At 59.5% G+C, this 24,657-nt stretch overlaps 1 protein-coding gene, 1 long non-coding RNA gene and 1 other non-coding gene across 3 annotated transcripts in view; 1 reads left to right on the top strand and 2 right to left on the bottom strand.

The window, feature by feature from the left end:
* Positions 1-24,657, top strand: part of LOC138846481 (uncharacterized) — a 174,971-nt gene that overhangs the window by 40,662 nt on the left and 109,652 nt on the right. The window lies entirely within an intron of this gene.
* On the bottom strand, positions 1,090-9,117 carry LOC138846524 (USP6 N-terminal-like protein). The gene is made up of 9 exons (XM_089319107.1): positions 9,014-9,117; positions 7,821-7,930; positions 7,000-7,048; positions 5,889-6,009; positions 5,164-5,258; positions 4,728-4,793; positions 4,016-4,115; positions 3,489-3,641; positions 1,090-1,978 (listed from the first exon to the last, which is right to left on the bottom strand). Exons 1-9 carry the CDS (start codon positions 9,059-9,061, stop codon positions 1,227-1,229), a joined length of 1,494 nt encoding a protein of 497 aa, XP_089175233.1. The 5' UTR covers positions 9,062-9,117; the 3' UTR covers positions 1,090-1,226.
* LOC127485667 (uncharacterized) lies at positions 18,745-21,376 on the bottom strand. Its single transcript, XR_016224792.1, has 3 exons — positions 21,274-21,376; positions 20,962-21,106; positions 18,745-19,928 (listed from the first exon to the last, which is right to left on the bottom strand). It is a non-coding gene; the product is annotated as an uncharacterized LOC127485667 (transcript).

The following is a 24,657-nucleotide window of genomic DNA, read 5'->3' on the forward strand; positions in this document are numbered from 1 at the left end:
CTCCAATGTCCCTGAAGGGTTTCTGAGAAAGCCTCTTCCCGAAGCATCAGGGGTTCCCCATTCCGGATTTTAGTTGAGGTCTCCCTAAACCAGCTCTGGCTTCCTGTGCCCCCTAAACCCCCAGGTCTGAGTCCTCTGTTAGGGGTGGCTGGGGGTACAGGCAGAGGCCAGCTCAGCAGCACTGCTCATGGCACCTGGGAGTCCGGCAGGACTTCGAGTCCCTCAGGTCAACCTTTAGAGACATCGCGGGGCCTCATCTGTGTCCTGGGAGACAGGAGCCGGGCAGGAGCTGGGAAATGCTGAGTCTGCGAATTCACCGCCAGTCCTTACAGGGCTCTGGAGCCGCCCCTGCGTTTCAGGTGAGCCATGGCCCGCGTGCCCGGCTGAGAGCTGTGGCTACACGGCCACAGAGATCACCTCTGACAGTGGTGCTTGTGGGAGAGCAAGGTGACCTGCGTGCTAGGGCCCTTCCCGCCCACAGCACATGAGCTCAGCACACAGACCAGGCCCCTCCTGCGCGCTGCGGCAGCCCTTCCTGGAGAACCTCTCTGAGTCCCAGGGCCAAGGGCTCTGCTCCCGTGGTGCTCACACACAGGCACAGCCGAGAGCAAGTCCCTCTCACCTCCACCGAGAATCCATGCGATTCTATCAAATGTGCCTCCTGCCTACGCTACCAACACCTGGTCAGTTGGGCAGTAGACGTACTCTGGCCACTGGTCGCCTCCCAGCCCACAGTGCACATCCTCTCCCACGTGGGAGAGCCATGTGGGGTCAAGCCAGGGATGCTGCAGCCACGGCCGCCCAGGTCTAGGGGAGAGCACAGAGGTGACACAGGCCCTCCAACCACAGCTGTTCCTATTGTGCTGATCTGTCCCAGAGGTCACGGGCACTCACGGCTGCTGCTATCCCACCCTGGCCCAGTCCCCACAGGGCACAGCTGAATCTCAGGCATTGTCTGCAGGGTCCTAAGTGGGTCTCTGCCTGGGGCTGGGGGCTGTGGAACCACCCATCTCCCCAGGAACACGGGGAAGCTTGCTGTCGCTGGGCGCCGGGGTCACAAACTGGAGCAAACTCCTTTCCATGGAACAATTTAATACAGGCTCAGCACCACCTGAGGGTGGCGGTGGGGGAGGGGGCGGGGAGGAGAGTACAGTGGCTCCTGGCACGGCTGTTGTCTTCCAGTGTCAGGGTGTCCTGGCCCCAGGAAGAGCCTGGGCGGTGGGGGCTCAACCAAGTGCATAGGATGCCGTGAAGACACACGGAAGGCTGCTGCCCAGCCTGGGCAGGACAGATGGTGGACTCGGCCTCTCTTCTAGGAGGCACCCATCATCCAGGTGCCCCGTTGAATAAGAGGTAAGGAGGCCTCTGGCCAGGGAGGGCACGTGGGCCTGGTCTCCCATCCCAGGGCTGGCTCTGGCCGGCTCCAGCCCGTGACTCTCCCCAGAGTGCGTGGGGCTGCCATGCCAGTAGTGGGGAGTCTTCAGCCGTGGCCCCCAGGCGGGGACAGCCTGCATGGGCCCTGGTTCCGGGGACTCTGAGGCCCGTGGAGGAGCCCACATCCACAGGCCCTCCCGGCTGCCAGCGTCGGAGGAGTCGTCCTCCCTGTGCTCTGGCCCGCTCAGGTTAGGGAGACTGGCGCACTGGCACAGGCCTCCCCACCTCGAGCACTTTGGAGACTCCGTGGGGCTGGCAGAACCTGGAGACTCTGCGGTCCCCACAGGGGAGCCCAGGCCGAGGGGCTCTGGGCTGCCTTCCCAGCTCTCCTCCTCCTCCATGCCTTCCCTCTCGGCGATGCGGAGGCCAAAGCTTTCTGGAGGACGGATCATCACTGCACGAGTAGCGGGACCCCTGGTCTGCTCCCACACTGCCACTGTGTCCTGAATGGTGATTTTGGCCTTCGGAGCAGTGGGGGCAGGAACGTGCATCTGGGGGACGCGTGCCTGCCCCAGGGGCCTGCTGCACTGTTCGATGGCCTTGGCTGGAAGAAGAAGAGACGCGGTTTGCTTCTCCACAGCCCCCGTCTGGCCTGCAGGGTGCCTGCCCCGACCTCATCCTGGGGTCCCCATCACCACGTGTGACGCTGAGGACTCTTCCAGGCTGCTGGCCCCAGACGGGAGGGTGTGTGCAGCCCGGGCAAGGGGAGCCCTGGGACACCACCGGCTCCTCCTGCACAGCCATCACAGGGTGGATGGCCCTGAACTCCCCACCTCACTCTCATCTCTGGGGACTAAAGCACCAACTCAGGACCCCGTCCCCTCCCCCACCTGACCTGCTGCGCCCTAACAGTGCATTGGCTGAATTTCCCGCATCTGAGTCCCTCCTACATGGCTGGAAAGGAACTGAGCCTAAGATGATGGGGTGAGAGCTGGGGCTGTGGGGCAGACATGGAGTCCGGTTCAGGCCCTTGGGGACAGGGAATGCAGTTTCTAAAGAGGTGGCAGGGGTGCCCTGTGTCCTCTGCCCCTGGGCCACTGTCTCTTTCCTGGTGAGACTGGGCTGTCACCGCTACTGTCCCAGGAGCACCCAAGGAGGCAGCATCTGGAGGCACAGTGGGAGGCCCCCAGTGCCTGGACAGCCTGCACCTGGGCCCTCACTTAGAGCCTCTAGAGCTGGGACAAGCCCATCTCTGCTCTGCATGGGGACCCAGGCGCTCAGGTCCATGATGGCAGCAGCAGCAGGGGACGAGCACGGGGACCCCTCCCCACTAGAGCCCAGAAGCCAGCGATGCTCTGGGTCCCGCTGCCTTCTGTTGGCCCGAGGCTAGGGCTGCAGAGCCCACACTCTTGTGTTCTGCAGCAGGGGCCCCCAGCGCCTGCCTCTGTGCCCAGCCCTGCTCGCAGGAGTGCACTTGGCCCCCACAACTGGGCTCAGGGCACCTGGGCCTTCCAGGGGTTCTCAGATGGCTGAAGGGGATCCAGTGCCGGCAGGCTTTACATCACTGCACAGGGTCTCCCACAGCCCCACCTCCATCTAGCCCTGCCCACATGCAGGTGGGAGCCCCGCCCACCCCTGTCTTGGAGGGTCCTGTGTGCAGACAGCTGTGGTCATCGGGCCAGGAGCCTGTGTGGGGTCAGGCAGGGCCACTTCTCATCTTGCTGGAGTGGGGGTCCAGCTGTGCTCCAGGCTCCTGGGGGCACTGAGCCAGGGCACCTGCTCCAGACCTGGGCAGGGTAGCTCAAGGCGGGGCCTCCAATCCACTCCAGAGTGGGGATCAGCCAAGGAGCCAGAGCCACAAATGTCCTGAGGACAGCTCCACGGCCCGGCCCCAGAGTGGTGGGGGGAGAGCCGGCACCCACAGGAGGATTCTGGGAAGCTGCCCGAGGCCCCGCCAGGCCATGCTGACAGAGCTTCAGAAAGCAGAACTTCTGAGTCGGGAGGACAAGGAGGACCAGGAAGAGGTGAGGCCCTGGGCGGGGATGTCAGGGCCTGGCACTCCCACTACTGACTCCCCCAAGGGAGCATGGGACGGGGCCGTGTGCTGGATTCACCTTCGGGAGGCAGGAGGCACTGGAGCTTCCCCAGCTCACGCATGGAGGCCCGCAGCTGCCTGATGACCGCGTCCTCGCTCAGAGACCAGGCCTGCTTCAGGGTCACCTGCAGGAACTCCCGGAGGTGGTCCCGGGGCATCTTCAGCAGGCGCTCTAGACATGGGGGTGGGTGTCAGGCTGGGAGGGGCCCTAGGGATGGCGCAGCCACCATGGCTGCTCCAAGCCCTGTCCCAGCACCAGACATGGGCTGCAGACACCCTTGGACACCCTTGGGTGTCACGCCAACCACTAGAGGGACTGCTCAGGGGCCAATTTCCAGTGCGATGACCCTGGCCACTTCTCCTTGTGGTCTGTGGGGGCCTGGGATTGGGGATGCAACAGGGGGATTCTCAGTGCCCTCCTGAAGGGAACCCAGGCCTCCCAAACCCCCTCATCCCTCCCTCAAGCCCTGCTCACGAGGGACAGGCAGGGGACCCCCAGATCCTCCATCCCCAGCACCCGGGCCTCTGTGGGCCCTGAGGACTCACTTTGATGGATCTTGAGGGCCGTGTATGCCATGGCCGGGAGCACGTGCTCGCCCTCCAGGATGTATATATCCCATATTCTCAGAGCCAGGGGGAACGGCACCTGGGGACAGAGGCATTGGAGGACCCGCCCGTCAGGGCCTCAGCAGGGCCCACAGGGGTGGGTGTGCAGTGTCACTCCCCTAGGACAGAGGGAGACTCCAGGAGGCTGATCACACAAGAAGGCCAGAGCTCCTCCTGGGAGGGGAGGGGAGGCCATGCCTCATGGCCACATCCCTGCCCACTCAGCGAACCAGACCCACAGAGGATGACCATGTCCTGTCCTGGACCCTGGGGGTCTGCACACTTTGGAAGCCACACTGGAGATGCCAGACACCCCAGGGACCTGGGGAGGGCTCAGCCCTTGGGCTGTGCTGCCACCAGCCTCTGCCTCGGGGGGTCTATGGATCTCCTGCCTCTCACTGTAGGGCTCTGGCCTTTGCCAGGCTCTCAGGATGGGTCCTGGTGGAACCTGTCCCCTCCTTGCTGGCTCTGAGGCTCAGCCTCAGCTTGGACCACCCTTAGCAGGGCTGGACAGGGCCTGCCTGGTCTGCACAGCAGGCTCCCTCCTGTGTCTGCTGGGGCTGGGGGAGCTCAGAGTCACAGGCCACCAGCACCAGAGAACCAGGCACTGGGGCAGGAGCTTCCCTGGGCAAGGGGTCCCCGGGGCACTTACCCCATCCAGGAAGCACTGGATGTACCAGTGGGTGGTGGAGTCCTCCAGGCACACACCCTCCTTCTCCTAAGAAGAGGCAGAGGCAGAGGGGGCTCAGGGCCCAGGGCCCAGGGCCCAGGCCTGACTCCCTCTAATCTGAGCCCTGGGGCAGAGCCCCTGGGTGCAGGAAGCCCAGCAGCAGGGGCATCCCCCCTCCCAGCCATGCAGGTTCCTGAAGGGACACAGGTCCCTCCTTCCACTCTGCTCTGGGGACAGCGTCTCCCTTCAATCTACGCCAACTCTGGGGGACCAAGTGCTGGAAAACAAACCAACACCCAAGCTGCCGCGGACCCCAGTAACCAAGGAAAGTTTTTGTGAGGTCATGGCCTCCCCTGGCTCAGGAAGCAGTCCCATGAGCCCAGAGCCCCCAAGAGGAGAAAGGAGATGCTTAACTTACCAGGTGTTTCTCCAGGGAGGGGAGCACGCGATGCACAATGAGCCCCAGGTGTTGCTGGAATCGCTCCAGTTTGGGGGTGTTTGGTTTGTAGAAACCTGAGTAGAATCAGCCACACCCCCACGTGAGAGCCTCCTCCTAGGAAGGCTGGAGAGCCCCAGGCCTGGGTGGGGTGCTTCTGAGCACTGAGGGTCAGGGGAGGCTGGACCAGGGGCAGGTGGGGATGAACGTGGCCAGGGCAGAGGATCTGCTTAGGAGGTGGGTGCAGGTGGGTGACTGTGTGCAGCCCAGGCCTGGCTGCCCCCTGGAGCCCGCTGGGGTGGGTGCAGTCAGACTGGGTGCCTCCTGACCATTCCAAGACTCAGGAGCGAGGAGGGGGTGACCCTACAGGGGATGCTGCCTTCCACAAGTTCCCTGGGTGTGGCTCTGTGCTTGAGAGTTGTGTACAGACGTGTGAGGCAGAAGAGCCAGAATCGACCTGAGTCACTGGACAAGGACAGGACCCCTTGTTCTGAAGGTTCCCACACCCAGGATGGCCATGGCCAAGCTGCAGGGACTTTGGGTGGTGGTAAAAGAAGGGGGCTGCCTCAGTCTGGGAGGCCTCTGCCAGCCCTGGCTTCTAGGGAGCCCCCCCCCACACACACTGTGACACTGTCCCGCACATTCAGGAGCCAGTGAGGGCCGTGCACGGACTTGCATGCACTGGGCCCCACACGCCATCCACCTACCGTGCATCGCGTGCTTCCTGCTTTCCATGAGCTGCACCAGGGCCCAGAAAGAGTCCTCCTCGGGCATATACATGAGCAACAGCGCCACCACATGGCTCAGACCCTGGCTGTAGCCCACCTCCTGCAAGATCCCAGAATACCTTTAGGAGACCTCCCCTGGCAAGAATGATATCCTAGGATGGCCCACCTCTCAGGCAGATCAGGGTCACCCACTGAAGGGTCCAGGAAGATTTAGGCACAGGGAGCCCCTGTGCCTGAATCCTGCCACTTGGTGTCAGCTGCCCAAGAATTGGAGCCCAGAGAAGTTCTCCAAGTTCCTGGAGGGAATCCTGCAGGGCCTGAGCTTAGGCAGCACAGGGGGAGAGCTCAAGTATGGACACCTGTTACCCCCAAGATGTCAGCATGGGCCAGGTTGCTGTGGGAATCCAGATCCATGCCCATGGAAGCTTCTGGACCCCTGAGCTCTGCAGGTGAGCCGGTGGCCCTTTCTCACATGAGGAAGAAGTAAGCCAGGAAGTGCTACCAGGACCGGAACAGGAGGAGTGCCTCTGGCATGGGTGCAGGCCTGGGCTTCCTGAGTGCCAGGCCCCCTGGGAACCAGGGCACCAGGCAGGGTTGGCCAGTGGCAGGTCAGGGGGGTGGGGATGTCCAGGCCTTGCTGGGTCACCCATGGAGCCCTGCGCCTGCTCCACTCATGGGAAATTCTGAGTGGGTGGTTGTGGCAGGGGCGCTGTACAGAGTGGGATTCAGGCCCATGGGTCCAACCACAGGGCTGGTGGGTGTAATGGCATCAGTGGGACCCACAGCAAAGTCGTACACCTGATCTGCCCTGCCTTCGTCCCCCGCCCCACTGCGTGGAATGCTAGCCCTGGGAGGGGCTTCCCAACACGGCCAAGCTCCTGGGGTCTGGAGACCAGCCCAGGAGAAGGCTGCCTTTCTCCTCCCAGAACTTGAGGTTGGGTCCAAGAGGCTCAGAGCCTGGCCTCTACCGCTCTTCCTCAGAGCTGTGGATGAGCGAGGCCCCCTCAACCCAGGCTGGGATCTCTGTGACCAGGGGTGCCCTGCAGGGACTGCCGGGATAGCACCTGCGCTATGATCCCAGAATACTCACGGGATTGTAGACGGAATAGGCCATCAGTATGTGGAATAAGGCCTGTTGGCTGGAAGAGAGAGGACAGAGGCCGTGTGTCTTGTGCTGCCGAGGCTCTCAGTGCAGCTCTGCCTAACAGAGCCTGACAGCCACACGCAGGGCCCGTGACACTCTGCTCATGCGCAGTGACGTCGTCAGGGCACCTGCGTGTTGTCCACCATGTGGGTGAGCGCCGCCTGCAGGGACACGCACACCTCCCAGGGCGCAGTCACGTGCACTTTCATTTCCCAGGTGGGTGTTCAGGGCACAGGTGAGCGTCCCACTGTGGGAGTGCAGTCCCGTGGGTCCAAGCTGTGGAGAGTCAGCCTCCCATGCACGTTCAGCCTTGTAGGGAGCAGCACCCGGCGTCCTCAGTGGTTTTAGTTCCCCCCTCCCACAGCTGTGCGCTGGTGCCCCTTTGTGGTGTAGGGAATAAGTGTGTGTTCATGCGCTGAGGAGGTGAAGTGTGTGTGCTTTCATGAAGGGTCCCCCCGATCCTGTGTTCCCGGGGTACTAGGGGGCTGCCCACTGCTTCCTTGTGACTGAGTTGAAGGGCTCCTTGAATATTCTGGAAACAACACCTTTATTAGTTAGATTGCTACTATTGTCTCCCCTGGTGTTTCTTTTCATTTCAGTCTCTCCACAGTGTCTTGGGAAAGTTTGTGTACTATAGAAAAGGCAAGTTTGTTTTCTGTGCTCAATGAACTGTTTTAGGCTTGCACCCAATCTTCCCTAGGGACCCCATGTGCCCCAGGACCCTTGCTCCTCCCACCCGCGGGTCCTCCCCAGCCCAGAGGCCTCACTTCATTCCGTAACGTTCCCGGAACATGAGGTGGTTTCTGAAAGTCCATGCGATGGCGGAGTCGATGTGATGGAAGTGAGTGGCGCCCAGCCTGGCCAGCTCTTTCATCTCCTGCAGGGCAGGGACAAGGGGGAGGGGCAGCCTCAAGAACTGCACAAGCCCCATTGCCTCACAAGGACCTCAAGTCCACGTCAGCTCTTCTGGCTGACATGGAGTTCCCTGCAAGCGCTCATTCCTTTCTGGGTCCCACCTTGAGGGAGGGTCATGGGCTCCCTACTTGCCTCAGTGCCCACGTAACCCTGACGGTCAGCAGCAGACAGGGGCTCTGAAAGGTCCCTGTGCACTCCCCCTGCCTGCCTCAGCTCTCAGCACAGACACGGTCTGCCCCCAGCCAGGCTTCTGAGCCTCCTAGCTGAAATCTCAGGCCCTGCCCTCCAGGAGTCAGCCACAGCCTAACCACTGCCCCATGCTGCCCCCTGCTGGAGGGGCCCATCTCCATCTTGACATTGCAAGCCACCCTTGGCTTGGAGCTGAGCCTGGGCAATGACTGTCTCCAGGCCCAGCTCCCAGGGCCAGCCCCAGACTGCAGACTTGGGGGAGGCAGGGTGGGAAACACAGCTGGGCCCTGCTCCCTGATGGCAGCCAGGGGCCATGAGAGCCAGCTGCAGTTGACTGCCCTCTGCTCACACCAGTCCTCACTCCCTCCTTTCCCAGAAGCATTGAGAGCTGTCTGACCATTGGAGCGGCCTCTCCAGGCAAGGGCAATGCCAGGGGCTGCAAGTCCATGTGAAGGCAGGGCCAGCTGTGGGCAGGCCTAGGTGAGGGCCGGCCAGCTGTGGGCAGGCCATGTTAGCACAGAGCCTGTGGGGCTCCCTACCTCACACCATTGTGATCTCATCCTGGGAGACCCCCGCCCATCAGGGACCAGCAAGTCCTCTCTTCTGGCCGTATGCCAAGCTGCCCAGGTGAGCTCAGCAGAGAGCAGGTTAAAGCCTCTGGCACAAAACACACCTGTCCAGTCCCAGCTGGGTCTGAGGAGACGTGGAGGAGGCACTGACTAGGATCTAGGGAGAGGAAGGCAGGATGGGGAGGAGGCTCCCGAGGGCTCAGTGAGGGACGGTCCTCCACGGAGACTCAGGCTCCTGAGCAGGCCCGAGCAGGCCGGGCCCCCTTGGGCTGAGTGCAGAGCCGTACCGCGTATTTGCCTGGGTTCTGGGCCTTCCTCTTGTCCACCTCCAGCATCACGGCCCACACCTTCCCACGCACCTGGGCAGGGATGCCTTTGTAGATTCTGCGCTGAAACTACAGGAGAGAGGAGGCTCTGGTGAGTGGTGAACGTGGCCACTCGTGGAGGCAGCGCAGGGTGAGACAGCAGAGGGAGACGCCAGGGGCTCCCTGTGTATTGGCAGAGGGAGGATCTGCCCAGAGGGGGGCCTTATGACCCACAGTGACTGGAGGGCCAAGGGCTCAGGGGCACCGGCTCTGCCGTGTACGGACTGCCCCCTACAGGGCTCCTGGAACCACGCCTGCCCTGCATCCGGGATTGTCTTCAGCAGTGACTTCAGATTTTCTACCAGGACAGTGTCCTGTGTGTATGGGGAAGGTGTGCCCATGACCTGTGTCTCTAGGGACTGGACAGTTGCCCCTGGGCATCTGAGAGGCAGGCGGTGCCTGGCACAGGAATGGGCACTGCTCAAACCCCAATTCAGCTCTCAGTGTTCCCGAGGGGCCCTCATCGCCACGGTACCTTGTCGCTGCCGCGGTATTTACTATGGTTCTTGATCATCTTTATCCACTTCTGGATCCTTCTTACCTCCTGTTTACGCTGGAAAACGAGACAGGATGGCGTGAGCCCAGCTTGGGGCTCTGAGAGGGGCCCTCGGATGCAGCTCAGGAGCTCTGTGGGTGCTCAAATAGAAGGAGCCAGAAAAGGCACAGACCGTGAGCCCCAGATCTTCTGTCTGGGGGAGCATCGGTGGCCTGGCCTCTGACCCGAGCTGCCCCGCCTTCAAGGAAGAGCCCCTGAGCTCCAGCCAGGTCACTCCCAACCATGCCAATGAGTCAGGGCGGCCGACAGCAGACGCCCCTGAGCTGCGGCTCACTTCTGGGACAGGTGAGTGTGGTAAGATGTCAGCAGGTGCCGTGTAAGTACCGCATCGCGGGACCTTATGGCGCTCCCACTCACCACTGCCGAGCCCCACGTGCCCCTCCGCCCAGCTCTGCTTCCAGATGACTGGCCCATGGCCAAGGACTTGTCCTTACCTTTGCCCCCGGGGTGCTGTCTTGGGGCAACTTCTGCTCACTGGAAAGCAAGGGAGGCGGAGAGGTGAGGACAGGACCACAACAGGCACCACGACCTCCCTAGTGGGCCAGGGAAGGACCAGCTTCATCCTCTCAGCCCAGGGGACTGAGATGGGGAGGGAGGGGCTGGTGACCATGAGCACAGGGAGCCTAGGGCCAGGCAGGGGCCCTTGCTCCCAGTGGGGGGCTCCAGGCCTGTCAGAGGTCCACCTTCGTGGGTGTGTGGCAGCCCCCCACAGCGGTTGTGGGGTGGCTGTCCTGAGCAGGGCCAGGCTGCCCAGGGCTGAGGCAGCTATATCCCCACATCAGCTCTGCCCAGGACGTCACCCTGGAACTGACCGAGTCTGGGTGGCCTGCCTGAGAGATGCTCAGTGCTGTGAGTGTGCACCTGGGGCTCGAGGCACCTGGGACCCCTACACCCCTCAGGGTCCCCCACTGCCCACCCTCCCCCCGTGCCCTGGCCTCCTGAGGTCATGCGCCCCACCTCACCCCCTCCTCTGTCAGCCCGGACCCTGGCCATCTCTCCACCACTCTGCTCCTGCTTATTCTCCAGGTTCTGGCACAACATGGAGGCAGAAGCCCTTATCCCCGTGCTAAGGTGGGCTGCTGAGTCATGCCAGAGATGGCCCGAGATGGCTCCATCCCTCCAGGTTACCGGAGCCCACCCTCCAGCAACGGGGCCTCTCTCCCCGACATCTGTGGGAACAGCCTCCACGTCCGACTCCTGCCCCCAAATGCTGACCAGTGCCTGCCTGTGACCACACCTGGGCTCAAGGTCGGGACCCGGGGACAGGTGTGCCGCCTCATGTTGGGGTTTCTGACCCCAGTCCCGCCCTGGGGTGAGCTGGGGTGCGGAGGACTCACTGCAGGAACCCAAGCCTGTCTGGGACGAGGCAGCCGCCCTCATCGTCCTCTTCTTCGGGCACCAACAGTGCTGCTCCTCGGCATCCCTGCAGCCGAGAGGGACCCGGATGAGAAGTCACTGGGGGAGCTGTCCACCTGCCCCCTCCCCCGTGTCCCCAGGGAGGCTGGGTCTGGCTCTCACAGGCACAGTCCTTGAGGCAGGGCCCCACCTCCTCCCCCAGCACCCTGGCCGGTACCTGCTCATATTGTCTGATGAGCGCTGCTCGCTCCTGGGCCCTCCGGGACCTCAGGGCATTCATATCCAATCTGTAAGACACACACGCACATGAGAGCCAGCACCGGGGAGCCCACAGGAATGCTGCCCTGAGGGCTGCCCCCCTGGTCAGAGGGGGGACAGCCACACAGCCAGGCAGGCGGGCACCTGGTGTCTGGGTCCCTGGAGGATGACTTGTGCAGAGCACAGGGACTAGGGACGGTTGGGGAAGGACAGCCCCCACCTTGCCTCCCCTGCCCTTGGAAAGGAAGCTCCTCCCCCAGGCTGGCATCCATGTGTCCTCCAGGGAGCCCAAGTCTACGGGGCTCCCTGGCCTGCTACCAGCTCCCGCATCTCTGGGGCTCTCAGAGCCGGCCTCCCTGCCCACCTGATACCAGCTGACCCGACACCTAGTCTTGAACCCATGTCCAGACAGGGACTCACACCCAGGCCCATTCAACACTGGTGACCAGCAGAGCGGGAAGAATGAGAAAACTGTATACACGCTCTGCACACAGGGGCAGCACTCAGAGCTCCACCACATCACTCATGGAATCCGGTGTGGGAGACCAGGGCCACCCCCTGGCAGGACCTTCCCCACACCACAGCTCATGCAGAGAGCAAGTGCCACTCACCTCCATCGCGAATCCATGTGATTCTCTGAAATGCGCCTGCTGCCTACACTACCAACTGGTCAGTTGGGCAGTAGACGCACTACTGGCCTCTGGTCGCCTCCCAGCCCAGAGTGCGCATCTCAGTGACTGTGACATCACAGAAGCCTGCCAGCCAATCCCTAGTGGCTCTGCTGTGGCAGGGCTCAGGGTCCTCAGGCCTGGCTTCATTAAAGGTCACCACAAGTGGGGCCTGTGTTCTCCCCAGGGCCCAGGTGAAGAGGGCAGGGCTCTGGCAGAACTGCCCCGGAACCAGGGGTGCCAGGGCCCTCTGCCACCTGCCGTAACGGTCTCAAGTCCCAGGCAACCGGCACCTCCCGCCAATCCTTTCTGCCTCTGCTATTGTATTACAGCCCAACTGTGAAGGCCTCTTTCTTTGAACACAAGGTCGCATAGGGAGCCCCACATAGACCTGTCCCCACACTCTGGGGCTGCCCCTGCCATGACCTGAACTGAGACTCCCAGGGTGCAGCCTCCTGTCCTACCACAGGCCCCACCCCAGCACTGCCACCCTCTGCTGCCCCTCCTGCTCTGTTCCAGCCCTTCTTCCCTGGACTTGTAGGAGGTGGACACAGGGGTCCTCTGGGATGGAGGCAGGGGAGCGTCCCGCTGAGCACCTCAAGCCAGCGTGGCCCAGCCTGTCCAGAGCGGGAACCAGGGCCCTGTCCTGGACACGGGCCAGGGCTTCAGGCACAGAGCACTGAGAACTCCTGGGCACCAGCACCTGAGCCGCATGCTGGTAACACCGGGCTGCTGCTGACCATAAGGACAGGGACAGCACCCTTCAGGCTGCAGGCAGGAGTAGCCACAGGCCCGCGGCTCCCCGGGGTGCTGATCGCAAGGTTGCTCCCCCTGGGAAAGTGGCTCAGCCCTCCCCCAGCACCTCCTTGGTCCTGGGCCCCACACTGCCCCTAAGCTGCCACCTTATGGCCACAGTCGGTTCTTTTCCCTTCAAGGGCACACTGCTCTGCCTCTCTGCCCACTTCCCTTGCCCTGGCATGGAGACCACAGGGTGCAGGGCCCTGGTCACCCACACACCTGCTGGCCTCCTCTGCGGAGTGTGAATGAGTGCACCGCTGTGTCGTGTCCAGAGATGCTGTCCAGCAACACTTGGGTTTTAACTGATTCTTATATCCCCCCCCCCCAACTCAGCTTCTCAGCTTTAAATTGCATTGTAAACTCTTTGGAAGACTCACAAAGTGCTGTAAAATAACACAGCGAGTGCTGAATGGGGACCACTCAGCTTCAGCAGTCAGATGTTCCTAATTGGGTGGAAGACGCCCATGCGTTTTCCTTTCTCTGCCTGAGTTCAAACTCCAGATGCCTAGGCTTAGTGTTCTCCACATTGCATTTTCCTTCACTGGGGGGGAGGTTTTTTCCCCAGAGTCCATGTGCAGGGAGCATGGGTGCATGGGCCCCAAACCAGCTCCTGCATGGACGGGCGCTGGCCTCCTGGGGTGGCTTAGGGTGCACAGGGGTGAGTTCCTATTGTTGTTGCTACAAATGTTTCCTTATCATCAAGGTGTTGCTACAAATGTTTAATTCGTGGATCTTGGGGTGTGGTTGCTTCCATCCACTGTTCCCCTCAGCATAGGCCTGCAGTGGCCAGTGGCTGAGGCCTTAAAATAAATAAATCTTTAAACAATAAAAATTAAAGTTCAAAATAAAAGCAAGTTCCTCTACTTCTCTCCCTCTTTCTCTCTACATCTTTGACTCTACCCGCCTCTCCCTGCACCCCCATGGGATGTTGGCCACCATGTTGGATGCAGCACGAAGGCCCTCCAGAGCCGTGAGCCAATCAGCTCGTGTGGCTTGGACATCGCCCCAGTCTGTGGGATTCTGTCACAGCAGCAGAGAGCGGACCGAGACACCTGGTGTCGCCTGTGTCCTCACTGCACATAGATTTGCATCTGTCAGACGGAGTGTGGTGGGACACAGCCCCAGGGTCCCACAGGTGGGGTAATGAGGGGGTCTCTGCTCCCCAAGCCCTCCCATCCCCTGGGCTCCCTTTCACTCCTGCAGAGGCAGGGGTCCCCCATTGCTCCTCTGTGGAGGGAGCTCAGTGAGCACAAAGAGCAGGTCTCCCCTGGGGTAAGTGCTTTAGACAGAGTTTGTGGCACCAAGAGGGGTGTGGGACCTTTAAGAGGTGGGCAGAGTAGGAGGTTGCTAGGTGAGATGGGGTGGGGCCCTGGGAAGGCATTAGTGCTGGGCTCCCAGAATCAGGGCTGGGCCAGCCAAAGGCAGGAAATGCATCTGGGTCTCCCTCCCTCCTGGGTGATGGAACCCCAGTACTTGGACCACCACCTGCAGGTGCCACCTGAACCCCCGAGTGTGCATTAGCGGGGAGCTGGAATGGCAGCCAAGGAGCTGGGAGTAGAACCAGGCCCTCTGACTGGGGATGTGGGCGCCCCAATCCGGGACTTCACCGCTGCCTGGAGCGCCCACCCTGACCTCTTCTCTCTGTGAAGCCAGCCCAGGTACAAGTGTGGGAGAAACAGGAAAAGAATCAGCCCACCCTGACCCCCTCCAGCAAGCCACCGGTGACAGGAGCGGCTGCTATCTGGGCCTCCCAGCAGCTCCTTGGTCACCAGGATGACACAGATGTTCCTCCCGAGACAGCCCTGTGCCGAGTGCCCTCAGTGAGTTGTGACAGAGAAGGAGGCAGGTAGCAGATCCAGGCCCAGAGGGCACAGACAGGAATGTGGGGGGCCTGAGACAGGCGGCAGCATCATGACCACAGGGCTGAGCCACCGCAGACACCCAGACCCTGGGCCCACTGTGCGGGAGACCCCATGCGGGGTGTGTTTGCGGGGTCACAGCTGCGTCCACAGTTGGGGGTTGGCACTGGGACCAGCTGAGGCACGAGAGAGGATTTCTGGATCATGGCCAGGGGCGTTCATGCCCCCTGACCTTTAGGTCCTTCTGTCTGGTCAGGGACCCCTTCCCACCCCTTATGTCCCTTGGGCCTGGAGGTGGGAGGTCTCATATCCATCTATAGGTGGGCACCACTGCTACCGTGCATGGCCTCACACTGAGCAGCCGAGCAGGTCTCCCTGCAGAGGGCGGGGCAGCAGAGTGGCTGCGGCTGTGCAGTTGGGCACGCGCACCGGCTCTGAGCCGCAGTGTGCTCATGGTGACGCTGGGACTCTCCCTGCCACTCTGAAGGAGGCTAGCTGGCTATGCCTGGTCAGTGACGCGTGTGTCCTGCGGATCTCGGCCATGGCGACGGAGACCACACACCCCCCCGCCCCGCCCCACACTGCACCCCTGCAGGAACAACACGGACAGCCCTGGATCCAGCCACCACTGGCAGTCACGGCAGCCGGCCCCGCTGCACCGCCCGCCTCCCACACCCTTGCCCGGTGTCTGGTCCAGCACTGAGCAGACTCTGTGCAATGCGGGCTTTTATTGTTGCCTCCTCCTTTGAGAGGCCGCCAGTGCACGGGGCTGCACCTGCTGAGAACGTAGGCCCAGGGTGGCCCTGGGTCTTCTGGCCGGGAGGGCTCCCTTAACAAAGAGGATCTGAGAAGATTTTACTCTGCAAAGAGAAGTTGGGACACCTGGTGAGGCCGGGGACCATAGACACCTGCAGGGCGCAGGCACAGGGCACTTCCTGGGGAGGAGCTGCAGCCTGGCACTGGATCTGGGCAGCTGAAGTCAGATCCTCTCCTACACCCTGGGTGCCTGAGAAGCTCTCCTAAAAATCCTTCCATTGATGAGGAATGAGGGGGAGGTTCTCTGTGGGGGGTGCAGGCGAGGCTGGGACAGGCAGGGGCTACACAGAAGGCCTGGCAAGGTGGCAGTGGCACCGGGGGCCTCCAGGAATGCACAGACCCCAGTCCGCTGGCCCCTTCTGTCTCTGGCACACTTGCAGCCTAGCAGTGCCCATCCCTGCCCGTGCTCCACCTGCAGTCAGGGTTTGGTCTGCTTTTTCCCCAGCTGTCGCCAGGCCCGGGAGGACAGGAAGGGCTGTTGGAGGTCTAATTCCAGGCTCCGGAGCCCCAGATGGCCGTTTGGGGTCCAGGGAGAAGGAAACATGAGGTCTGGGGGTGGAGGAGGGCACCTGAGGGGTCAGGGTGAGTTAGTGAGATTTGAAGGCAGACAGCACCCAGTGGTCACCGCTTGGAGAAGATTCGACTCGGGCGCTGGAGAGGCTGTGGGCAGGGAGGCCAGAGCTGAGATTTTACAGAGGCAGGGCTGCCGTGGGGACAGCGGCCCTGGAGGGTCTTGGGCCTGCCTGGGGGAGCTGAACAGCCATGGAGCCCAGGGCTCCGGGTCCACACAGTCTCCCTCCCTGTACTTGCCCGCACCGTGGGGGGGGGGCGGCCCCCAACTCTGCGTCCTCATCTGGAGGTTCTTCCCACAGAGTCCCAGGCTGGGCTGTGGTGGGCACGAGCAGTGCCCCTCCCCAGGGCCCCGGAAGGAGCCGGTGTTGGGCCAGGCCCAGCTGGACTCACCACGGCACTGATCGCGTGCCCCTTCTCCTCTGCTGTCAGTTTCCCATCTCGCACTGCTTCAGCGCAAGGGCTGCACTAGCGGGTCACTTTGGTAATTTTGCACATAGGAAATATACTCATCGGAGGGTCCTGACAGAAATTCATAAACAGCTGTCTGCACAGCCGGCAGATGTCACAATCTGAAGAGAAATGGAAGGCATGGGTCACGGCAGGTGCGTCCCTTCACCCGCCCTGGGAGCCAGCACTGCCCTGGAAAGCTGGCCCCCGCCCCCAGAGCACCCCCAGCCCAGGCGTCCGTGGCTGGCACCCACTGGCAAGAGAGAACAGGAGCCAGGCAGCGCCGAGCAGCACCAGGCAAGCAGCAGGCTTCATGGTGCAGGGACAGCCGCTGCCATCGCGGGGCCCTTTATACCTGCTCCGTGTCCCCAGTGGGGCAGGAGGGGCCTGTCCTCCCGGGGATGGGGGGCTCCACGCCCAACCCAGGCCACAGCTTGCATGACCTGCAGTTGCAGAGGGCGCACGTGTGTGTGTGTTGATAGTGACCAAGTCCAGCCCTGGATTAACACAGGGCTTAGCTCCTTCTCCCTCTCTCTTCCCAGGGACCTGACCATGGGCCCATGCCTGGGTGCAGGGAAGGCGCAGAACCAGTGGAAACCCTGCCTGGGCAAGGGGAGAAAGCACCACACAGGGCCTCTGGAGCCCTGGGCCAGCTCAGCCTCTCGCACCTTGGCTGGGACCCTGACGACTGGCTGCTGTGACTATGGGATCTGCAGGACACCCAGTGCCAGTGTGGCGGGCAGGCTGGAGCACAGCTCCTCTGCTTCTCTCTTGCACTCACGGCCCTGAAGGCTAGGGGACACGGGGTAGACCAGTTGTCTCTAAACACCTACTTGGCATTTGACCACATTCTGCTCTTTGTGGCTCGAGGGCCCTGGCTGGGCTGGGAGAGATGCCCAGGTCCTTGTCTTCCCGTGGGGAGAACAGAACCAGGACACACACAGAAGTGCAGCCTTGTCAAAAGGCAGGGGTCGTGCACGACTTCTCCATCTCTTCCCGCACCTGCGCTCCCCGAAAGACGCCCCAGGGGAGCCCAGCTCCCTTCTGTCCCTGGCTTCCCCGCACACACCCTCTCCCACCCTGCTGCCTCTGCCACCTCCTGCCCAGTCTCCCTCCCTCCATGGCCTCCTTCCATTTTTTTTTTTTAAATTTATTTGAAAGCCACAGTTACAGAGAAGCATTGACAGAGTCAGAGAGCAAGAGGTCTTCCACCCGCTGGTTCACTACCCAGATGGCCACAACAGCCGGAGCTGCGTCGATCCGAAGCCAGGAGCTTCTTCAGGGTCTCGCATGTGGGTGCAGGGGCCCAAGGACCTGGGCCATCTTCTACTGCTCTCCCAGGCCATAGCAGAGAGCTAGATCAGAAGAGGAATGCCTGGGACTGGAACCACCACCCATATGGTGAGGGAAGTCTTGCAGCTGCAAGTTCACCTCCCCCACACAGGGGAGCACAGCTGGGGCTGGCCGGAAGCTGGCCAGGAAGCAGCAGTGGGACAGGACTCTAGGCGTTCTGACCTGTGATGCCCACATCCTAAGCAGCAGTGGAACCCGCTGTGCCCCAGCACCTGCCCCGCACGTGAGTTCTTGCTGTGGCAGGACTGGGCTGGTAGAGGGAAGCTTGTGCTAAGGCGAGTTCTGCTTCCTTGGCTTGCTCTGCTCTCGTCCACCTGCACACGCTTGCCTTCTGCGGTCCACTGTGGCCAGGAGCAGCAAGAGGGCCTGGTGGGGAGCGCTGATGTGCTTGGGGCTCCCCAGGGTGCAGCCCAGCAGGAGCTGGGAGCCCAGTAGGAGCGACAGCCAGGCTCAGCCCCAGTGCACACTCACCCCTGCGCGCTCGGGCTCGCCCTCCCGTCTTCAGTTCTCCATGCATTCCCTCCCTTGTGGAGGGACGGGAGCTCCAGGAACATGAGGGCTGTCAGAGGAGCTGAGGGCGTGGCCTGCTTCTCCGAAGTCTCTAAACAAGGACACGTTCACATGGGTAGGAGAGGACTTCAATAAGTTCATGGATATTAGCATTTAAAGTGCACGGGCCAGGGTGGTGCTAACTTGCAATGATGGCATCCCATAGTGGAGAGCTGGTTCGAGTCCCAGCTGCTCAGCTTCGGCTCCAGCTCTCTGCCAACAGGCCTGGGAAAGCAGTGGAAGACGGCCCCAATATGTGGGCCGCTGCTCCCGCATGGGAGTCACAGTTGGAATTCTGGTTCCTGACCTTCGCTTGGCATAGAACTGGACCTCAAGGACTTCTGGGGAATCAACCAGTAGATGAAGGATTTGTCTCTCTTTCACTGCCACTCTACATTTTGAATACATAAATAATTCCATTTTTTAAAGATTTATTTATTTATTTGAAAGTCAGAGTTACACAGAGAGAGGAGAGGCAGAGACAGAGAGAGAGGTCTTCCATCTGCTCGTTCACTCCCCAGATGGCCACAACCGCCAGAGCTGTGCCGATCCAAAGCCAGGAGCCAGGAGTTTCTTCTGTGCCTGCAGGGTCCTGAGCGGGTCTCTGCCTGAGGATGGGGGCTGTGGAACCACCCATTTCCCCAGGAACACGGGGAAGCTTGCTGCCGCTGGGCACCGGGGTCACAAACTGGAGCAAACTCCTTTCCATGGAACAATTTAATACAGGCTCAGCACCACCTGAGGGTGGCGGTGGGGGAGGGGGGCGGGGAGGAGAGTACAGTGGCTCCTGGCACGGCTGTTGTCTTCCAGTGTCAGGGTGTCCTGGTCCCAGGAAGAGCCTGGGCGGTGGGGGCTCAACCAAGTGCATAGGATGCCGTGAAGACACACGGAAGGCTGCTGCCCAGCCTGGGCAGGACAGATGGTGGACTCGGCCTCTCTTCTAGGAGGCACCCATCATCCAGGTGCCCCGTTGAATAAGAGGTAAGGAGGCCTCTGGCCAGGGAGGGCACGCGGGTCTGGTCTCCCAGCCCAGGGCTGGCTCTGGCCGGCTCCAGCCCGTGACTGTCCCCAGAGTGCGTGGGGCTGCCATGCCAGTAGGGGGAAGTCTTCAGCCACGGCCCCCAGGCGGGGACAGCCTGCATGGGCCCTGGTTCCGGGGGCTCCGAGGCCCGTGGAGGAGCCCACATCCACAGGCCCTCCTGGCTGCCAGCGTCGGAGGAGTCGTCCTCCCTGTGCTCTGGCCCGCTCAGGTTAGGGAGACTGGCGCACTGGCACAGGCCTCCCCACCTCGAGTACTCTGGAGACTCCGTGGGGCTGGCAGAACCTGGAGACTGTGGTCCCCACAGGGGAGCCCAGGCCGAGGGGCTCTGGGCTGCCTTCCCAGCTCTCCTCCTCCTCCATGCCTTCCCTCTCGGCGATGCGGAGGCCAAAGCTTTCTGGAGGACGGATCATCACTGCACGAGTAGCGGGACCCCTGGTCTGCTCCCACACTGCCACTGTGTCCTGAATGGTGATTTTGGCCTTCGGAGCAGTGGGGGCAGGAACGTGCATCTGGGGGACGCGTGCCTGCCCCAGGGGCCTGCTGCACCATTTTATAGCCTTGGCTGCAAGAAGAGACACGGTTTGTTTACCACAGCCCCCGTCTGGCCTGCTCGGTGCTTGCCCCGACCTCATCCTGGGGTCCCCATCACCACGTGTGACGCTGAGGACTCTTCCAGGCTGCTGGCCCCAGAGGGGAGGGTGTGTGCAGCCCGGGCAAGGGGAGCCCTGGGACACCACCGGCTCCTCCTGCACAGCCCCACAGGGTGGATGGCCCTGAACTCCCCACCTCACTCTCATCTCTGGGGACCCAGGCACCAAATCAGGACCCCGTCACCTCCCCCACCTGACCTCCTGTGCCCTAACAGTGCATTCGCTGAGTTACCCACATCTGAGTCCCTCCTACATGGCTGGAAAGGAACTGAGCCTAAGATGATGGGGGTGAGAGCTGGGGCTGTAGGGCAGACATGGAGATCGGTTTAGGCCCTTGGGAACAGGGAATGCAGTTTCTAAAGAGGTGGCAGGGGTGCCCTGTGTCCTCTGCCCCTGGGCCACTGTCTCTTTCCTGGTGAGACTGGGCTGTCACCGCTACTGTCCCAGAAGCACCCAGGGAGGCAGCATCTGGAGGCGCAGTGGGGCCTCCCCAGTGACTGGACAGCCTGCACCTGGACCTCCACTTAGAGCCCCTAGAGCTGGGACAAGCCCATCTCTGCTCTGCATGGGGACCCAGGCGCTCAGGTCCTTGATGGCAGCAGCAGCAGGGGACGAGCACGGGGACCCCTCCCCACCGGAGCCCAGAGGCCAGCGATGCTCTGGGTCCCGCTGCCTTCTGTTGGCCCGAGGCTAGGGCTGCAGAGCCCACACTCAGTTGCCCTTGAGTTCTGCCGCAGGGGCCCCCAGCGCCTGCCTCTGTGCCCACCCCTGCTCACAGGAGTGCACTCAGCCCCCACAACTGGGCTCAGGGCACCTGGGCCTTCCAGGGGTTCTCAGATGGCTAAAGGGGATCCAGTGCTGGCTGGTTTCCCCTTCACTGCACAGGGTCTCCCACAGCCCCACATCCCTCTAGCCCTGCCCACATCCAGGTGGGAACCCACCCACCTGTCCTAGGAGGGTCCTGTGTGCAGACAGTTGTGGTCATCGGGCCAGGATGTCTTGGGTGTCACGCCAAGCACTGGAGGGACTGCTCAGGGGCCAATTTCCAGTGCGATGACCCTGGCCACTTCTCCTTGTGGTCTGTGGGGGCCTGGGATTGGGGATGCAACAGGGGGATTCTCAGTGCCCTCCTGAAGGGAACCCAGGCCTCCCAAACCCCCTCATCCCTCCCTCAAGTCCTGCTCACGAGGGACAGGCAGGGGACCCCCAGCTCCTCCGTCCCCAGCTCCCGGGCCTCTGTGGGCCCTGAGGACTCACTGTGATGGATCTTGAGGGCCGTGTATGCCATGGCCGGGAGCACGTGCTCGCCCTCCAGGATGTAGATGTCCCGCATCCTCAGAGCCAGGGGGAACGGCACCTGGGGACAGAGGCATTGGAGGACCCGCCGTCAGGGCCTCAGCAGGGCCCACAGGGGTGGGTGTGCAGTGTCACTACAGGGGACAGGGAGAGACTGCAGGAGCAGTGACCCAGGATATTGAGGATCTCTGTCTCTCTGCCTTTCAAAGAAATAGCAAGATCAATAGGGGCCTGTGCTCTGTACAGTAGGCTAAGCCTCCACCTGCCACACCGGCATCCTGTATGGGGCCAGTTTGCATCCCAGCTGCTCCTCTTCCAAGCCAGCTCTCTGCTTATGGCCTTGGGAAGCAGTGGGAGATAGCCCAGGTGCTTGGGCCCCTGCACCCCTGTGAGAGAGCTAGAAGAAGCTCCTGGCTTCTGACTTCTGATCAGCTCAGCTCCTGCCACTGCAACCATTTGGGGAGTGAACCAGCAGAGGAAGACCTTTTTCTACGTCTTTCTCTGTCTATAACTCTACCTCTCAAATAAATAAAATATTTTTATTGAAGGACGGGGTGGAGCCAAGATGGTGGAATAGTGAGGGCACGCACCGATAGTCCAGGAAAATTTAGTTTAATAAAAGTGGAGTTATGGTAGCCTCAGAAAAAGGATCAGGAAAAAACTGCAGAGGAAACTCTTCCGGATCGAGTGGCTGTGACTCGGAGGACCTACTGGGAGAACAAGGTCGCCCACCGCGCGGAAGCCGAGCTGCGGGAGCTGCATGGTCTGCGCGCCAGTGCAGGAAGGGGAGTGGATGTCACACAGACACCAGCAGGGAGAGCAGGGACGCCCAGGGCTCCGAGTCCACACATCGGTGCTGGAAGGGGAGGTGAGCTCAGTAACCTGAGACACTGGTGGGGAAATGGCGGTCAGAATCTAGAGGGGAGCGGGAAAGTTCACCAGACTGACTACAGGAAATAAGGAAAAAAGGTGGGGGGGTACTGGTACAGAGGAGTTTCTCTCTCTGCCAACCTTGCAAAGGCAAGCAAGAGACAAAGAGCAGGCCTTCACTCTGGATTTAGATAACAACTAGGGAGAGCTAAGGAACTGAGTCACTACAATTCAGTAGCCTAGGCAACCCAGTGGGAGTCCAGAGGAGAAACAGAGCCTGCACAGACTCTTTGGGTAGAAGCCAGAGATCGGAAGCTAAATACCATCAATTCTGCACAGCAGTGCGGTGCGGTATTACTTACCTCCTAAATAAATAAATAAATAAAAAGGAGAGATTTACCACGCATAACCTGAGGGTGTCACCTTTGCACACCCGTAACCCAGAAGAACCAAGCAGAGCTATCAGGCCACACCCATCTCAAGCCTCCAAGGCTCCTCCAACAGCAGGCAGTCCACTTAACACAGACATAGTATAAAAAAAAAAAAAAAGCACAGTGACGAAAGAAGAATTAACTATGCCAAGCAACAAACACAGAAATCGAGGGAACAAGATCAACGATGACACTATGATGCCTCCAAATAAACAAAACACCCCAAGCCAAGATTATGAAGATGATGAGATAGAAGAAATGCAAGATATGGATTTCAAAAAATTTATGATAAGAACATTTAGAAGTTTTCACAACACAACATATCAAAACTTATGGGATACAGCAAAAGCAGTATTGAGAGGCAAGTTAATAGCAATAGGTGCCTATATCAAGAAATTGGAAAGGTACCAAATAAATGAGCTTTCAGCACATCTCAAGGACCTAGAAAAACTGCAGCAAACCAAACCCAAATCTAGTAGGAGAATGAAATAATTAAAATCAGAGAAGAAATTAACAGGATTGAATCCAAAAAAACATTACAAAAAATCAGCCAAGCGAGAAGCTGGTTTTTTGAAAAAATAAACATAATGGACACCCCATTGGCCCAACTAACTAAAAAAAGAAGAGAAAAGACCCAAATCAATAAAATCAGAGATGAAAAAGGAAACGTAACAACAGACACCACAGAAATAAAAAGAATCATCAGAAATTACTACAAGGACCTGTATGCCAGCAAACAGGAAAATCTATCAGAAATGGATAGATTCCTGGACACATGCAATCTACCAAAATTGAACCATGAAGACATAGAAAACCTAAATAGACCCATAACTGAAAAAGAAATCGAAACAGTAATAAAGGCCCTCCCAACAAAGAAAAGCCCAGGACCAGATGGATTCACTGCTGAATTCTACCAGACATTTAAAGAAGAACTAATCCCATTTCTTCTCAAACTATTCAGAACAATTGAAAAAGATGGAATCCTCCCAAATTCTTTCTATGAAGCCAGCATCACCTTAATCCCTAAGCCAGAGAAAGATGCAGCACTAAAAGAAAATTATAGACCAATATCCCTGATGAACATAGATGCAAAAATCCTCAATAAATTTCACACCAATAGAATACAACAACACATCAGAAAAATCATCCACCCAGACCAAGTGGGATTTATCCCTGGTATGCAGGGATGGTTCAACATTCGCAAATCAACCAATGTGATTCACCACATTAACAGACTGCAAAAGAAAAACCATATGATTATCTCAATTGATGCAGAGAAAGCATTCGATAAAATTCAACACCCTTTCATGATGAAAACTCTAAGCAAATTGGGTATAGAAGGAACATTCCTCAATATAATCAAAGCAATTCATGAAAAACCCATGGCCAGCATCCTATTGAATGGGGGAAAAGTTGGAAGCATTTCCACTGAGATCTGGCACCAGGCAGGGATGACCACTCTCACCACTGCTATTTAACATAGTTCTGGGAGTTTTAGCCAGAGCCATCAGACAAGAAAAAGAAATTAAAGGAATACAAATTGAGAAGGAAGAAGTCAAACTATCCCTCTTTGCAGACAATATGATTCTTTACTTAGGGGATCCAAAGAACTCTACTAAGAGACTATTGGAACTCATAGAGGAGTTTGGCAAAGTGGCAGGATATAAAATCAATGCACAAAAATCAACAGCCTTTGTATACACAAGCAATGCCGTGGCTGAGAAAGAACTGCTAAGATCAATCCCATTCACAATAGCTACAAAAACAATCAAATACCTTGGAATAAACTTAACCAAGGACGTTAAAGATCTCTACGATGAGAATTACAAAGTCTTAAAGAAAGAAATAGAAGAGGATACCAAAAAATGGAACAATCTTCCATGCTCATGGATTGCGAGAATCAACATCATCAAAATGTCCATTCTCCCAAAAGCAATTTATAGATTCAATGCAATTCCAATCAGGATACCAAAGACATTCTTCTCAGATCTAGAAAAAATGATGCTGAAATTCATATGGAGGCAAAAGAGACCTCAAATAGCTA

Source organism: Oryctolagus cuniculus, chromosome 18 (genome assembly GCF_051225735.1).
Source record: "Oryctolagus cuniculus isolate XC-2025 breed Fujian yellow rabbit chromosome 18, ASM5122573v1, whole genome shotgun sequence".
NCBI lineage: Eukaryota > Metazoa > Chordata > Mammalia > Lagomorpha > Leporidae > Oryctolagus > Oryctolagus cuniculus.

Bases quoted from the DNA above. Each gene is read 5' to 3' on its own strand.
- LOC138846524 (XM_089319107.1), bottom strand. From the start codon at position 9,061: ATGCTGGAGGTGGACAAGAGGAAGGCCCAGAACCCAGGCAAATACGCG. The intron at 6,010-6,999 runs GTGAGTATTCTG...GGGATCTTGCAG, and splicing joins CCTATTCCGTCTACAATCCC to GAGGTGGGCTACAGCCAGGG. The intron at 4,794-5,163 runs GTAAGTTAAGCA...GCCTCTTCTTAG, and splicing joins CCTCCCTGGAGAAACACCTG to GAGAAGGAGGGTGTGTGCCT.